Source organism: Schistocerca gregaria, chromosome 10 (assembly GCF_023897955.1).
Source record: "Schistocerca gregaria isolate iqSchGreg1 chromosome 10, iqSchGreg1.2, whole genome shotgun sequence".
NCBI lineage: Eukaryota > Metazoa > Arthropoda > Insecta > Orthoptera > Acrididae > Schistocerca > Schistocerca gregaria.
Genome location: NC_064929.1, coordinates 160,077,336 through 160,093,599, shown reverse-complemented (window position 1 = coordinate 160,093,599; position 16,264 = coordinate 160,077,336). Strand labels below are relative to the sequence as shown.

General features: G+C 43.4%; 1 protein-coding gene across 1 annotated transcript in view; it reads right to left on the bottom strand.

Annotated features, from left to right (window-relative positions):
* The window catches only part of LOC126293677 (leucine-rich repeat-containing protein 15-like), a 40,610-nt gene extending 24,555 nt beyond the window's left edge, over positions 1-16,055 (bottom strand). The window contains exons 1-2 of the mRNA XM_049986969.1: positions 15,994-16,055; positions 4,838-4,974 (exon numbers count right to left, since the gene is read on the bottom strand). Coding sequence (XP_049842926.1) covers positions 4,838-4,974 — 137 coding nt within the window. The 5' untranslated portion in view covers positions 15,994-16,055. The remainder of the gene's footprint in view (positions 1-4,837; positions 4,975-15,993) is intronic.
* Between the last annotated feature and the right edge of the window lie 209 nt (positions 16,056-16,264).

The following is a 16,264-nucleotide window of genomic DNA, read 5'->3' as shown; positions in this document are numbered from 1 at the left end:
AATTCCATATAGAATGTACTATGCCAAACATACAGTATTGTGGTAGCTGTATGGCCAGCGGTAAATGCAAGTCATGTCAGCCTTATTCCGTTGCTAGGAACTTTGCTATTCAGTAGTTGCAAGATAGGTAACGGTACCTGTTTACCCCTCCCCTTGATGAGGAGCGCCAACGTAAAATTTCAGAGGAACCGTAACTTTCCTTGTGGTAGGCACCATGTGGGTATGGTACTGCATCTTCACTGGGTTTACCGATACAGTCTGGAGACACACATCGTGATGCTATTTCATCTTGTAGCAACTTTCAATTGGTATTCATTTAATGCTAGAACTCAGTAGTTACTTTTTTCGTTACATTTGAACAGTTTACAGGTTTCGGTGAGCTATCCGTCAGTAAGAAGATGCTCCAACGTGTACTTTTAAAGATCAGGGAGCTTAGTGTCACATTCTTCGGTCTATTTCCAAATTCAAACTCTAGTTTGTTCATGAAACTTTTCGCGTCTTCCATTGGTGCTTGGCCGTTCGTTGGTGATCATGCCACTTTGGCACTTTGGTCAACCAAAGGTCACCTTGAAGTGATTAAAGGAGTGATTAAAGTAGTGTATCGTCGTCTTTCAGTGATTACATTTAGACATTTTGCAGCCCACTGTCGGGGAACAATTGGATATGAGTTGAGAGAATTTTAACCCAATGCTGAACATAGTAATCACAGGCAGAACCTGCCATGTATCCTTTATCTTGCATTCCATAAGGAGTGCTATGCTACGTATTATCGTATGTAAAATTAATAACTTAATGGGCACAGACATGTCTAATGAATTTCTACTCTTTTTGCATTTATAGGATTTAAGGTAGTTTTCATCCATTCGGGATTCAACCCATAACATGCACACTGCTTTTAGTCCTGTCGGTTTTATTGTAGTAAATGAACACCCATAGGTCCTTAATTTATCTTCATGAGTTTAAGTGAACCGTTCCCATTACCATTTTTACATGCCACCTTCACTATGCATTCTGCGTATAAAACAAGCTACATCTGCAGTAGCATCATTAATTAGTTTCATTCCAAAATTTTTAACTTTTAGCCTGATGGCCATACTGCATTATAATTATTTTAGGGGACAAAGTCATTAAGTCTATGCCATTTTACCCGTTAGCCGAGTTGGTTGGCTAAAGCCGTTTCTATTTGCCTTTTTGTGAAGATCGATGGCAATCTATGCGTTTAGACACAATGCAAGTCCATTATTTGTAATCACTGACTCACCATCTTTCATTAATAAAGGGCATAGATCCAGACTCGATCCCTTCGCATAGGCTAACCTGTTGCCACGAGGCAGAGAGTGCCAGGAAAGCAATGAAGTTTACTGCTGAGATTCTTATTAGATAGCTCGTCTCCTTCAGCTGATGTACCAATGAATGTTATCCGTTAACATAAAATCGATGTTAATGACATCAGTGGTTACTCCAATTGATAAAGTTTCACGTCCTTTTCTTGCTCGTTTACAATACGGAAGTTCACTGATACATAGATGACCTGGTGTGAATGTGAATTAAACGAGACCCAGTACTATCAGATTTCAAGCAACGCTACCTCCGTTGTGTAGTCTCGAAGTGCAAAAGTATTTGCAGCAAAAGTGCTTTCAACGGCATCTCCGGCTATTTTTTAGGTTCATAACGCTGAGAGAAACAGATTACGATGAGAGACAGTAAAAGCAGTAGATAAGTTTTGCGATTTGAGTAGCAAAATAGCTGACGATAGTAAAAGTACGGAGAACGCAAATTTAACATAGGCAATAGAAAGAAAATAAGAAACTGTAAAGAAAAATTTGTTAACAACTAATATAAAATTTAGCGGTAGGAAATCTATTCTGAAAATACCCTTAATTGTCTGGAGTGTAATTCTCTGTGGAAGTGAAACATGGAGGACAAGCGATTCAGATTAGAAGAGAATAGAAGTTTGTGAAGTGTGGTGCTACAGAACAAGGCTGAAGATTACATGTGTACGCCGGATAACCAGTGAGGCGATAGTAAATACAACTTGCGGAAAACGAAATTGATGGCACAACTTGATTAAAATACACTCCTGGAAATTGAAATAAGAACACCGTGAATTCATTGTCCCAGGAAGGGGAAACTTTATTGACACATTCCTGGGGTCGGAAACATCACATGATCACACTGACAGAACCACAGGCACATAGACACAGGCAACAGAGCATGCACAATGTCGGCTCTAGTACAGTGTATATCCACCTTTCGCAGCAATGCAGGCTGCTATTCTCCCATGGAGACGATCGTAGAGATGCTGGATGTAGTCCTGTGGAACGGCTTGCCATGCCATTTCCACCTGGCGCCTCAGTTGGACCAGCGTTCGTGCTGGACGTGCATACCGCATTAGACGACGCTTCATCCAGTCCCAAACATGCTCAATGGGGGGACAGATCCGGAGATCTTGCTGGCCAGGGTAGTTGACTTACACCTTCTAGAGCACGTTGGGTGGCACGGGATACATGCGGACGTGCATTGTCCTGTTGGAACAGCAAGTTCCCTTGCCGGTCTAGGAATGGTAGAACGATGGGTTCGATGACGGTATGGATGTACCGTGCACTATTCAGTGTCCCCTCGACGATCACCACAGGTGTACGGCCAGTGTAGGAGATCGCTCCCCACACCATGATGCCGGGTGTTGGCCCTGTGTGCCTCGGTCGTATGCAGTCCTGATTGTGGCGCTCACCTGCACGGCGCCAAACACGCCTACGACCATCATTGGCACCGAGGCAGAAGCGACTCTCATCGCTGAAGACGACACGTCTCCATTCGTCCCTCCATTCACGCCTGTCGCGACACCACTGGAGGCGGGCTGCGCGATGTTGGGGCGTGAGCGGAAGACGGCCTAACGGTGTGCGGGACCGAAGCCCAGCTTCATGGAGACGGTTGCGAATGGTCCTCGCTGATACCCCAGGAGCAACATTGTCCCTAATTTGCTGGGAAGTGGCGGTGCGGTCCCCTACGGCACTGCGTAGGATCCTACGGTCTCGGCGTGCATCCGTGCGTCGCTGCGGTCCGGTCCCAGGTCGACGGGCACGTGCACCTTCCGCCGACCACTGGCGACAACATCGATGTACTGTGGAGACCTCACGCCCCACGTGTTGAGCAATTCGGCGTTACGTCCACCCGGCCTCCCGCATGCCCACTATACGCCCTCGCTCAAAGTCCGTCAACTGCACATACGGTTCACGTCCACGCTGTCGCGGCATGCTACCAGTGTTAAAGACTGCGATGGAGCTCCGTATGCCACGGCAAACTGGCTGACACTGACGGCGGCGGTGCACAAATGCTGCGCAGCTAGCGCCATTCGACGGCCAACACCGCGGTTCCTGGTGTGTCCGCTGTGCCGTGCGTGTGATCATTGCTTGTACAGCCCTCTCGCAGTGTCCGGAGCAAGTATGGTGGGTCTGACACACCGGTGTCAATGTGTTCTTTTTTCCATTTCCAGGAGTGTATGAGATCGAAAGTAGGACGGAGGGAAGTGTTGGGGTAACAATTGTAGAGTGAGAAGAAGACATAATACAGCAAGTATGTTCAAATGGATGTAGGTTGAAGTAGTTTAGGTGGAGATGAAGTGGCCTGCACACGATAGAATAGCGTGGGAAGCTGTATGAAAGCATTAGTTCGAGTGAAGATCACAGTAAGAGAACAAGTGGCCTTTGCTTTCATTTCATGCTCCTTTGAGTTATCTGCAGTGTAATGATTTCCATTTGCCAATGTGAGAAAGTAATGACAGTCCGTTTGCCTTAAACATATATTTTGTTGAACGGGTTTTAAACTGATTTGGTACTGTTCCCATTTGTATACCCTCATCATTCTCAAAAGGTCAGAATTTACGTGTTCTGATAAACGAAAGTGAAATTCAAATGGTGCAAATGGCTCTTAGCACTAAGACTTAACGTCTAAGGTCATTAGTCCCCTAGAACTTAGAACTACTTAAACCTAACTAACCTAAGGACATCAGAAACATCCATGCCCGAGGCAGGATTCGAACCTGCGACCGTAGCGGTCGCGCGGTTCCAGACAGTAGCGCCTAGAAAGCGAAGTTCGTTAATGTTCATAAGATACCAGGATACTGTGGTTCACACAATCAAAAGTCTTACCTAAGTTAAAAACATCAATAATGATAATATCTGATATACTGATTTTAGTAAATGGAAAAGATGATTACATACTACAGATATGACAGTCATTTGCAAAATCGAAACTGTATGCTACTGAAAATGTTTACGTATCATGAGCTATTATAAGTTACGTTGTACACAAAGTTCTTGAATATTCGTGAAAACGTTTGCTGAACATATTGAATTGGCTCAGCAAATGCACTTTTTTTTTTTTAATATTGCTGTGTAATATGTCTTGTAAGTTTATTGAGCGAATATAGATTTGTCTGTATGTGAAACACGTTGTAGCCTTGCCTTCCTCAGCTGCCTTACACTGACCAGTCCCAATATATTGCTAGTCCGATGGACAGGTGTAGGATATTTCCTGGTAGATTAAAACTGTGTGCTGGACCGAGACTCGAACTTGGGACCTTTGTCTTTCTCGGGCAAGTGCTCTACCATCTGAGTTACCCAACCACGACTCACACCCTGGGGCGGTACAGCACATAGTTTTAATATTTAATCTGCCAGGAAATTTCATATCAGCACACACTCAGCTGCAGAGTTAAAATTTCATTCTGGAGATGTAGGATACTTTACCAATGATGAAAGAGTTTTTACTGCTGCTGTGAGGTAGGGGTATCGTTCAGTGACAACAGTTCACGATTCGGGCGAGTGTTGAGACTCACTTGTTGGAGCAGTCGGCCGTGGACCCCTCCAGCTTACACGGGCACTTCTCGTCCTCTGGCACCCTCAACTTCAGGCCGCCGATAGCTGCCACCAGCGGGAGCGCTAGCAGACACAGGAAGGTGACTGCGATCCGCATCTGTGGGCACGGATCACGAAAATTTTTACCACAGACCATGAAAATAAGTCTCAACGGCGAGCTTCCAAAGCACTACGTGTGTTCTTGGATAGGCTCCGCCTTTAGCAAAACACAGCTTTGTTTTTTAACCCAAACACGTTTCACTGCGCTGCAGCATCTTCATTGGGCTTTTATTTTTCATCTGTTAAAATTAAACATTGTTCTATAATGTTTGTATAAATGTAACTATTAGTTTTTAAATCGTAGTTGCAGATATTTTAAAAACACGTGAATTATGATATTCACACCATTTTACCACATGGTGTGGTTTTTCTGATGTGCTTTGTTTCTACAGTGATTGCTTTGCTTCCCCAGTTTGTCATCTGCAACGACTTATACGTTAAATTAGATAAACTGTTCAGGCCAAAAATTACAATTTGAAAATGGTTATTTCTATGACAAACTATTTAATTCTTTGTGTGTGTGTGTGTGTGTGTGTATTTACATAAGGCTTCACTTAACATTTTCTTTTTCTTCATCTTCATCACGCTCAAACATAATATATTGAGTTACAACTGTCACTGTTTACCAGCTGTGTGTGTGTGTGTGTGTGTGTGTGAGTGAGTGAGAGAGAGAGAGAGAGAGAGAGAGAGAGAGAGAGAGAGAGAGAGAGAGACAGTGTGATTTTACACCTTCAACTGTTCCACTGCCCACCATGTTCGTTTTAACAGCTGGTAAACAGTGAAACAGTGGCAGTTGTAACTCAATTTATAGTGTTTGAGAGTAATGAAGAAAAAGAAAATGTAGTGAAACATTAAGTAAATAGACACACACACACACACACACACACACACACACAGACACAGAGAGAGAGAGAGAGAGAGAGAGAGAGAGAGAGAGAGAGAGAGAATTAAATAATTTCAGGCATGGAAATTTTCAAATCGTAATATTTGGCCTAAACAGTTTATCTACTTTAAGGATTAATTGGCTGCAGATGACAAACTGTGGAGCAAAACAGCCACTGTAGAAACACTACACATGAAAAACACCACACCATGTGGTAAAAAGGTGTGAATTTCATAATTTGTGTGTTTTTCATGTCTGTAATTACGATTTGAAAACAAGTAGCTACAATTATAAAAACAGTATAGAACAATGTTTATCTTTAAGAGATGAAAAGTAAAAGCCCACCGAAGATGCTGCAACGCAGTCAAACATGTTTGGTTTAAAAAACGAAATTGTATTTTGCTAAAGGCGGATCCTTTCCAAAAACATAAGTATTATTAAAGCAAACACAGAAAAAAGGACTTCAACCCCAAGATCCACTAATTGTGGAAATATCATCTGTGCAATTACAGTTCAGCTATGGAAATGAAAAAAATTACAAAACATACACTTATTGTATTGGGATGGGAAAAGATTGGGATCTGTTAGACGTTCAGTTTGGCGTTTGGCAAAGCAAAGGCACCAGAGAGCCATTACGGATGTTGATCTTGATAATGGTGGCAAGACTGAAATTTATTTGCTCTGACTCGATCGTTCGTTCATGAGCGCTAAAAGATGTGCCTGTTTTTTTATTCAAAACTGGATGTACTGCCCTCTGTTATAAAAAGGTTAAAATGAAATTACTATTGCGAACAGCGTGTCTCTTGCACGCACTTACATAAAGACAAATTTAACTGGCGTGCACTTGGCGGATAGTTAAATCAAACTGTTATTCAAAAACCACTACCGAAATCAAACTGTTCACTGCCCAAAAAAATTGAAAAACTGAAGTTACATAGCAACACTAAGAAAAAATACTGTTCACTGGCCCATTAAAAATCTGAATTACAAAGAAAACGCTTAGAATTTGCGCTCGTAAACGTAAGATGTGAAACGAAGGAACCAACGAAGTATGAGATGAATCTCACCTGAAAAAGTGCAGCAAAATCGGCAGCAACAGCACAGCATGAAGAAATCGCGCCAGCTAACCACTGGGGGAAATATTTGGTTAATTTTCTTATACTAAAACTTATTTGAAACGAAAATACACTCCTGGAAATGGAAAAAAGAACACATTGACACCGGTGTGTCAGACCCACCATACTTGCTCCGGACACTGCGAGAGGGCTGTACAAGCAATGATCACACGCACGGCACAGCAGACACACCAGGAACCGCGGTGTTGGCCGTCGAATGGCGCTAGCTGCGCAGCATTTGTGCACCGCCGCCGTCAGTGTCAGCCAGTTTGCCGTGGCATACGGAGCTCCATCGCAGTCTTTAACACTGGTAGCATGCCGCGACAGCGTGGACGTGAACCGTATGTGCAGTTGACGGACTTTGAGCGAGGGCGTATAGTGGGCATGCGGGAGGCCGGGTGGACGTAACGCCGAATTGCTCAACACGTGGGGCGTGAGGTCTCCACAGTACATCGATGTTGTCGCCAGTGGTCGGCGGAAGGTGCACGTGCCCGTCGACCTGGGACCGGACCGCAGCGACGCACGGATGCACGCCAAGACCGTAGGATCCTACGCAGTGCCGTAGGGGACCGCACCGCCACTTCCCAGCAAATTAGGGACACTGTTGCCCCTGGGGTATCGGCGAGGACCATTCGCAACCGTCTCCATGAAGCTGGGCTACGGTCCCGCACACCGTTAGGCCGTCTTCCGCTCACGCCCCAACATCGTGCAGCCCGCCTCCAGTGGTGTCGCGACAGGCGTGAATGGAGGGACGAATGGAGACGTGTCGTCTTCAGCGATGAGAGTCGCTTCTGCCTTGGTGCCAATGATGGTCGTATGCGTGTTTGGCGCCGTGCAGGTGAGCGCCACAATCAGGACTGCATACGACCGAGGCACACAGGGCCAACACCCGGCATCATGGTGTGGGGAGCGATCTCCTACACTGGCCGTACACCTCTGGTGATCGTCGAGGGGACACTGAATAGTGCACGGTACATCCAAACCGTCATCGAACCCATCGTTCTACCATTCCTAGACCGGCAAGGGAACTTGCTGTTCCAACAGGACAATGCCCGTCCGCATGTATCCCGTGCCACCCAACGTGCTCTAGAAGTTTTAAGTCAACTACCCTGGCCAGCAAGATCTCCGGATCTGTACCCCATTGAGCATGTTTGGGACTGGATGAAGCGTCGTCTCACGCGGTCTGCACGTCCAGCACGAATGCTGGTCCGACTGAGGCGCCAGTTGGAAACGGCATGGCAAGCATCGAGCATCTTTACGATCGTCTCCATGGGAGAATAGCAGCCTGCATTGCTGCGAAAGGTGGATATACACTGTACTAGAGCCGACATAGTGCATGCTCTGTTGCCTGTGTCTATGTGCCTGTGGTTCTGTCAGTGTGATCATGTGATGTATCTGACCCCAGGAATGTGTCAATAAAGTTTCCCCTTCCTGGACAATGAATTCACGGTGTTCTTATTTCAGTTTCCAGGAGTGTAGTAATCCGTTCATTATAATGACAGTGCTGTGTTTGAACTCCAATTTCACAAGAACGTAATACTCACATGATACCAAAAACTTTACTTCCTTTACAAAAGTCGTACAAGAAATGCTTTTACAATTATGCAAATTGAAATGGATTTAACTGAAATTACGTAAACTGGGGTGGGGAAGTGGACTGTTCTGTTGCAAGAATCGAAGACATTATCAATACACGCCATCAATAAAGAAAAAGTTAAAAACATATCCATAATTCAAATCGATTCTCTCTGTTCCATAGATGCTGCGTCTGTAAATCCTTCCATTAGATTAATAATTCCCAACAATTTTCTTCAGCAAAGATCTCCTACAACATGCACTACGCTCAAAGTTATACCAGCTAACTCCATGTCCAACACTCGACTACTCTCTGCTCTACAACACAGCCAAAGACACAAGTTCAGAGTTACTTCTGTCAGTGCCGTAACTCGACTGTTCCACAGATGACACACGCGGCTGTATCACTCTTGTATCATGAAACTTCGAATCTTTTTGAATAGTGGCCAGTCCACTTAACAAAAACATCAGTACTGGTCAAAACAATTAAACGTTGTCTACAAGCGTATGTGCAAGCTTGACAAGAACGCTTGATGAAGCCTATTGTGCAAGCATGCATGTAGAAGCGTCATTTAGCGCTTGTCGCCACTGTCTTTGAGATTCGATATACTAGCCTACCGATGGCAAAAAAATTGCTTGCACAAACTGCTTGATCGTCCTGGAACGGATATATTTTTAGTTACAAGTACACATCTATGCGTAATCAATCATTCATTCTCCAATTGTACTATGTACAATATCGCTTAAGTTTTTAATGTATGTTTATCGACAAATTTTATAATTTTTTTCTGTATCTCACTTATTTAAATATTGCCTTGGTTGTGACTGTAATTTGAGCTTGAAAAATTATTAAGTATTTAAGATAATGTGATGGGCCTGTTAGGGACGTACTTTATATATGAAATGAAATTATGGTATGGCATTATTGCCTACGAGATCACGTATGGGATAGTTCGGGCGCATGGTGCTAGTATTTCTATTTCACGCCACCTCAGTGATTTGCACGTCTTTGTGATGAAGGTAAGATGACATGATTGATGCGACACAAACACTCAGTCCCCGAGCGAAGAAAGTATCCGACCCTTCCTGTAATCGAATCTGGATCCTCGCGATCTAGAGGCAGCGACGCTGTCAAATTTTTTCAAGAATGTGGAGATTTTGTTGTTAAAATAGGAGAATGTGAGTTGTAGGACCAAATGGAGGACACATGCGATATGTAGACACTGAAAATTCATTGTGAGGCATTTTGCTAATGTCTATAAGTAATTTTCGAAGTTGGTTCCACAGGGACCCTATGGTTAAATTTGGTCAAGTTAAGACGACGTGGATGCTACAGTGTGGCTGTTTGTTACCCCGGCAGCATTAGGAGAATGGAGGTTTCCGCTGTGTTAGACCCGATTTTTTTAAAGATCGTTCTTGTGAATTTGAACTGTATGGGAGGTGGAAGTTTAATAAGTGACAGCTGTGACCTGCAATAGTTAGATGAAGCCTACCGAAAACTGTGATCTGTTCTTCAGCGCCGTATGTGGAGGACACTAACATTTTAAGCTATCGGCTGTCCTACAGTATGAGCAACTCACAGACATTATGTGTTCCGTACGTGAATTAAATTAAATTTGCTCGCTCTGATGAAATGAACATGGATCGTGCACCGTGTTATGCATTAATTGGACATCAGACTCCTATACTAACATTCTTCTTGCTTAGGTGATGGTCACTGCCTCTCTCAACATCACCCAGCCCAAACCAGTGAAGATAGAAACTTGAAATTTGCAGAGGTTGTTGGTCCTATACCATAGGGGTCGTTTAAAAAGAGATTTAAAAAATCCATTCCTAACTGCGTGAAATAGCGGATGAAAGGATTTTTTGACAAAATGTCGCTGTTAAGGCAATTCTGAGGCTAGTCCTATGAAAATTGGCATTTGGTTTTTTGATCAGAAATAAAAAAGTACAGGTTTCAGCATTTTTGTAAATTTACCCCGGTGTGGGTGAAAGTTGTTCTTGAAACTAAATCGTTGTTAAAGAAACACAAATGGATTTTTAAAACTACATGTTTGATAATTATGATTTTAATTCTCGATTACAAATAAGAAACACGTGTTTCAATTTTTTTGAAATTTAACCCCTAATGGGATGAAATAGGTGATGAACTGTTTTATGAAAATATTTAACTATATCTTTTTAAAGTTAAATGTATGAAATAGAAATTCTTCCAATCCATATGTGGCATACATCAAACCAGTGCTTAACAGTATAGGTTAAAAACAGTCTTGGTTGCAATTTTATTTTTTTATTTTTCAACGACAGGTTCGCCTTATATAGGCATAACCTGAAGATACCTAAATAAGGCGAAACGCGTCGTTGAAAAATAAAAAACTAAAATTGCAACCAAGACTGTTTTTAATCAATAAATGTATGTAAATTTGTATTTACGTCCTCTGTTAGAAAAAAAACGTGTTTCACTGATTTTGAAATTCAGCCCGCAAGGGGGTGAAACAGGGGCTGAAAATTTTTAAGAAAGTATTTTGCTGTGTTATAATAAGCTAAATCTATGACAATTTATATTTCACTTGTCTTTTAGATATAAAGAGATATTTGTTAGGGGACGAAAGTTTCTATGGAAATATCACCACAAGAACGGAAAAGGCAGCAGTAATAAAGACTGCCGATTCCATCTACCAGAATCGCGTTTTTGTCAGAAATAAAGTCGGAAAACACGGTGTTTCTGTGGCCTTCATTAGCATAAAATATTTAGAAGGTGCAGTAATTAAAAACAAAATGTCTGTGCAGACAATACAGTCTAGGGGAGCGAATAAAATATGGGTGCTGAATTGGCATGAAGAGAATAATTATAACGATGGATTACAATTACACTAGGATAGTCTCACTTGGACGCGAAATTTTTGCTCTCGGAATCACGTGAGGAACAGCGGTGCCATCTATGTCGGTCATGATGCACCTGTAAGTTTAGCACCCCTCAGATTTCGATACAATTAGCAGTTTTATCTCTTAACCTTCGAGCGGGAGCACCATTTTTTTTTATCGGGTAGGCACGAATTACAATTTCCTTACGTAATATTTATATTTATACAACGCAATACAAACAGAAATGTTTCATGGCTCATTGTGAGCTTCACGATGCTCATACCTGTACCATCTGGCTCCCAGTTTTCTTTTATATTTACATGTTGACCTTATTAATACCTATAAAAAAAATGAAACGTCAAATAGTGCAAAGTTTCACATCTATCTGTAACTTTGCAGTCACTTTTACATTTGTAGTCTAAGATAGTACTTAGTATGGGATACTATCACATCTATTTAATACCAGTTTCAGAAAGCTTGAAAGAAGCATTAGTTTCATTAGGAATATCGCTTGATTAGCCTGTGAGACCGGGTAAAATTTTATAACCCTTTTTTGCCCAGTTTTTTTGTTCTGCAGCCGGTTTTTACTCCATTTTGAAACTTAGTCTTATTTTGAAGAAAATTTCAGTTCCTGAACTTTCTTCCTCACTCTCTCTTTCATTTCTTGTCCGCATTTAGTAGTTAAAGTGAAAATGGTGAATACGTTCAAAATTTTCAAAAAAGAACATGTAAAATACGAACGGGTGCGCGGGGTACGAAGTGTGCCACCACTATTTTCTTGTGAAACGATGCGATACCGAGGTTCTGATTCAAAGAGGGAGGGTAGAGGAAAGGAGGATTGGAAGGAGCGTCAGGTAAACAAATATTCAGAGCTACCAATTGCGAGGCTCTTCTTTATACTACAGCACTATGAAATTCAGCAATGGCGCTCAGGTTGACTTCACGAAGGCATTTGACACCGTCCCGCACTGCCAGTTACTGAATGAAGTAGTAGTTATCGAGGATCGGAGCAGATTGTCGACTGGATTGAAGACTTCCTTGAGACAGAACTAAAAAAAAAAAGTCAGATGTAATTTCCGGAGTACACCGAAGAAGTGTGATAGGATTTACTGTTTACAATGGGTATATAAATGATCTAATGGAAAGCGTCGCATGCTCATTAGGGCTGTTTGCAGATGACGCGGTTGTCTATAACAAAGAAGCAGCGCCATAACATAGTAACGATTTGAAGAATGATGGTTCAAATGGCTCTGAGAACTATGGGACTCCACTGCTGTGGTCATTAGTCCCCTAGAACTCAGAAATACTTAAACCTAACTAACCTAAGGACATCACATACATCCATACCCGAGGCAGGATTCGAACCTGCGACCGTAGCAGTCGCACAGTTCCGGACTGCGCTCCCAGAACCGCGAGACCACCGCGGCCGGCTGAAGAATGATCTCCAGAGAATTGATGAATGCAGGCTCTGGCAGTTGATCCTTAACTTAAGTAAATATAATATAAACTGGAAAAACTTTTTGAGAGGCTACTGGCTAACAGACTGACAGCACACCGAATGCTGTGCGGGATGAGTGACAGACAATTCGGCTTCCGGTCTGGGCGTTCCGCGTCTGACGCAATCGCCCTGGCCGTCGAGGTCTGTGACTCCACCCCGCACAAGTATGTCGTCGGCATCATGGTGGACATCAGTGGCGCCTTCGACAACCTGTGGTGGCCCTCACTCTTTTCCTGCCTGCGGGAGAAGAACTGCCCAGGGCTACTATACGGCTGTCTGAGGAGCTATTGTGCAGACAGGGAGGTCTGGCTATCGGCCCCTAGCGCCATAGTCAGGAAGACTGTGACCAAAGGATATCCTCAAGGCTCTGTCCTAGGACCTCTCTTTTGGGACATCAACATGGAGCCATTACTGGAAGACCTGAAGAACAGCGACGATGTCCTAGAGGTCATAGCATAGCATACCTCCTCCTGCTGATCGGCGGCCGAAGCCGCGAGGAATTAAAGCCCAAGGTAGAAAGTGCCACAAGCGTACGTACATCATGGTGCCGCGAAACTAAAATGACGATTGCGCCTAGTAAGTCTACATACCTACTTCTTAAAGGCCAATTGGTCAGGAATCCAACTGTGAGAATCAATGGCACACCAGTTCTTCGGCGCCGCGAGGCCCGTTATCTGGGTGTCATCATCGATGAGAGGTGGAACTTTGCATCACACATTAATACCGTATCCCAAAAACCCCTGGTATTACTGAACAACCTCATTGGAATTGGCCATAAACGATTTCACCTCCCACCAAACCTAATCAAATTATACCACAATAGCATCCTGACCTCAACAGTAGGATACGGATCAGGGGTCTGGGCACCCAGACTCACGAGGGTCATGCCTGCCATGGCCGTAAGAAGAGTGCAGCGGAACATGCTCCTACGTTCAGCAGGGGCCTACAGGACTACACCAGGAGGAGCTCTTCTTGTGCTAATGGGGATATGTCCACTGGACATCAAAATTCGTGAGCAGGCCGCCTGGTACTGGATGAAAAAGGAAAACCAGGACAAAATTAGGGAAATACTTGGGGTCTATGTGGGGGATAAGAACGCCATCAAAAAGAGAGGGATGGAACTGTGGCAATAACAGTGGAGCAATGAGGACACGGGACGCAGAACTTATGAGCTGCTTCCGGATATAGAAGAACGAACAAAATTCACATTTTTCGCGCCAACGAGAGGTATGCTGCACTTTCTTACTGGACATGGACCATTCCCAACATGTCTATGCCGGTTTGGGAAGCAGGCTACACCCGCGTGTGACTGTGGTGCTGTGCAAGGCACCCCAGAACATGTGGTGTACGAGTGCCAACTCTTCGATGATGTAGCCCATGATCTCAGACAGCAATTACCAAATAATGACACGTACCACCTAATAAGGCATGAAAATACGTTCAATATACTGAACGAACTAACAGATGAAGTATAAAAGAAAGTCCTTAAGAACTTTTTAAGGGACACTCACTAAAAAGTAATAAAATGATACCGATTACGACCTAGTGCACCCCTCCTGTACCGCCGGGTAAGGACATGGCCAGTCGCCTCACGGCTGGAATCCGCCTTGCCCTGGATGAGGAGGGAGGGGGGTACAAAAACACCGGACTGAACCACACACCGATTATGACCTACGTAAATATTAGAATAGAAGAAGATAGGATAACATTCTAGAATAGACTGCAGCGAAAACAACTTGAGGGCCAGCCCAGTGCCAGGGGCATGTCCACTGGGGTTAGCTTGGTGGGCCCGGCCAACATACTAGATTATAGTAGCACTGGCACACTTGTAACGCTGCAGGTAGATTTAAGTCTTTAGATTAAGTAGTTTTAGAACCCCCATAGCGGTCAAGTAATAGTATTAATAATAGTAAAATCACCTGTAGTGTAGTGTAGTGTAGTGTAGCGTAAAACAGCTGCAATACCTGTATCATTATTAGGACCCACTAATGTAGTTAGGTAGTGGGTTATCATGTATAATATAATAAATGAAAAAAGATTTTAATATATATATATATATATATATATATATATATATATATATATATATATATATATATGTGCGCATACGTAGGAAATGAAATGCATTACTGTACAGCTACACTATTGATGACAAACCTCTGGGAACAGTATCGCGGAATAACTACGCAGAGCGATCTTAAGTGGAATGAGCACGTAAAACAAATAGTGAGGAAAGCAGATGCCAGGCAGATTCATACGTAGGATCTTACGGAAATATAACTCATACACGAAGAAAGTGGCTTATAAGGCGCTTTTCGACCGATTCTTGAGTATTGCTCATATCTGTGGCCTCCATACCAGGTAGGACTAATAGAAGAGATAAAGAAGATCCAACGAAGAGCGGTGCGTTTCGTCACGGAATCGTTTGGTCGGCGGGAGAACTTTACAGGGATGCTCAAAAGACTGTGTTAGCAAACGTTACAAGAGAGGCGTTGTGGAGTACGCACAGGTTTATTATGACAATTTCAAGAGAGTACTTTCTGGAAAGAGTGGGACAACATATTTACCCCCTCAAACGAGAAAATTCAAGATATTAGAGTCAATAGAGAGGTTTACCTACAATCATTCTTCCATGGCGCTATTCGCGACTGGAACAGGGTTGGAGGGCTCAGTTTGTGGGTCAAAAGTACTCTCCACCACACACCATTAAGTTGCTTTCGGAGTATGAAGTGGACGCACATGAATGGTCTACTCACGACCCAGCGCACACGTTACAAAGTTGACATGTCTCTCGCAAGACACCTCTAAATAGATTCACTCATCGACGACGGTCTCTCAGCTCGGGAGTTTCGACAGAAATTACTTTATGCGCTTCAATGGATAATTAGATTATTTTGCATGATCTAACGACCCTATTATTAACGGGTTCCGCCATCTATTCATAGCAGAGGTGCTGCCTAAGTAAAGTGTCTGTGTTGTCACCAATAGTTGTTGCTTAGGTCCAGCAACTGCTCATTAATCGCAAATACAGATTTTAGTACTGGGCGAGGAGTGATTTTGTAGTTCAATACATTTAGCATACAGTAGCGTGCGCAGCCTTCACAAACAGCCTCGTATGTTCAGTAAACGGGGAGATCTTACCTCGAAGTTGCTGCAGGCGTCCCTTAGGCGCAAGTCTGCATCCGGCAGGCAGCTGAGGCACAATAAGGAGAGGCAAGAATGTTTTCGTCGGAGAAGCTGACGACTTCGGTAACGACCGAAGGACGTGGCGGTGGAAGCTATTAGGGTGTGTTCACGTGTCCGTCCATGGACGCACACCAGGTCATTGCTATTTCCACCGCAAAAATAGCCAGTACAAAAGGCTTATGGTATCAATAAAGACTTTCTTAGGCCTTTCTTACAAAAGAAAAAA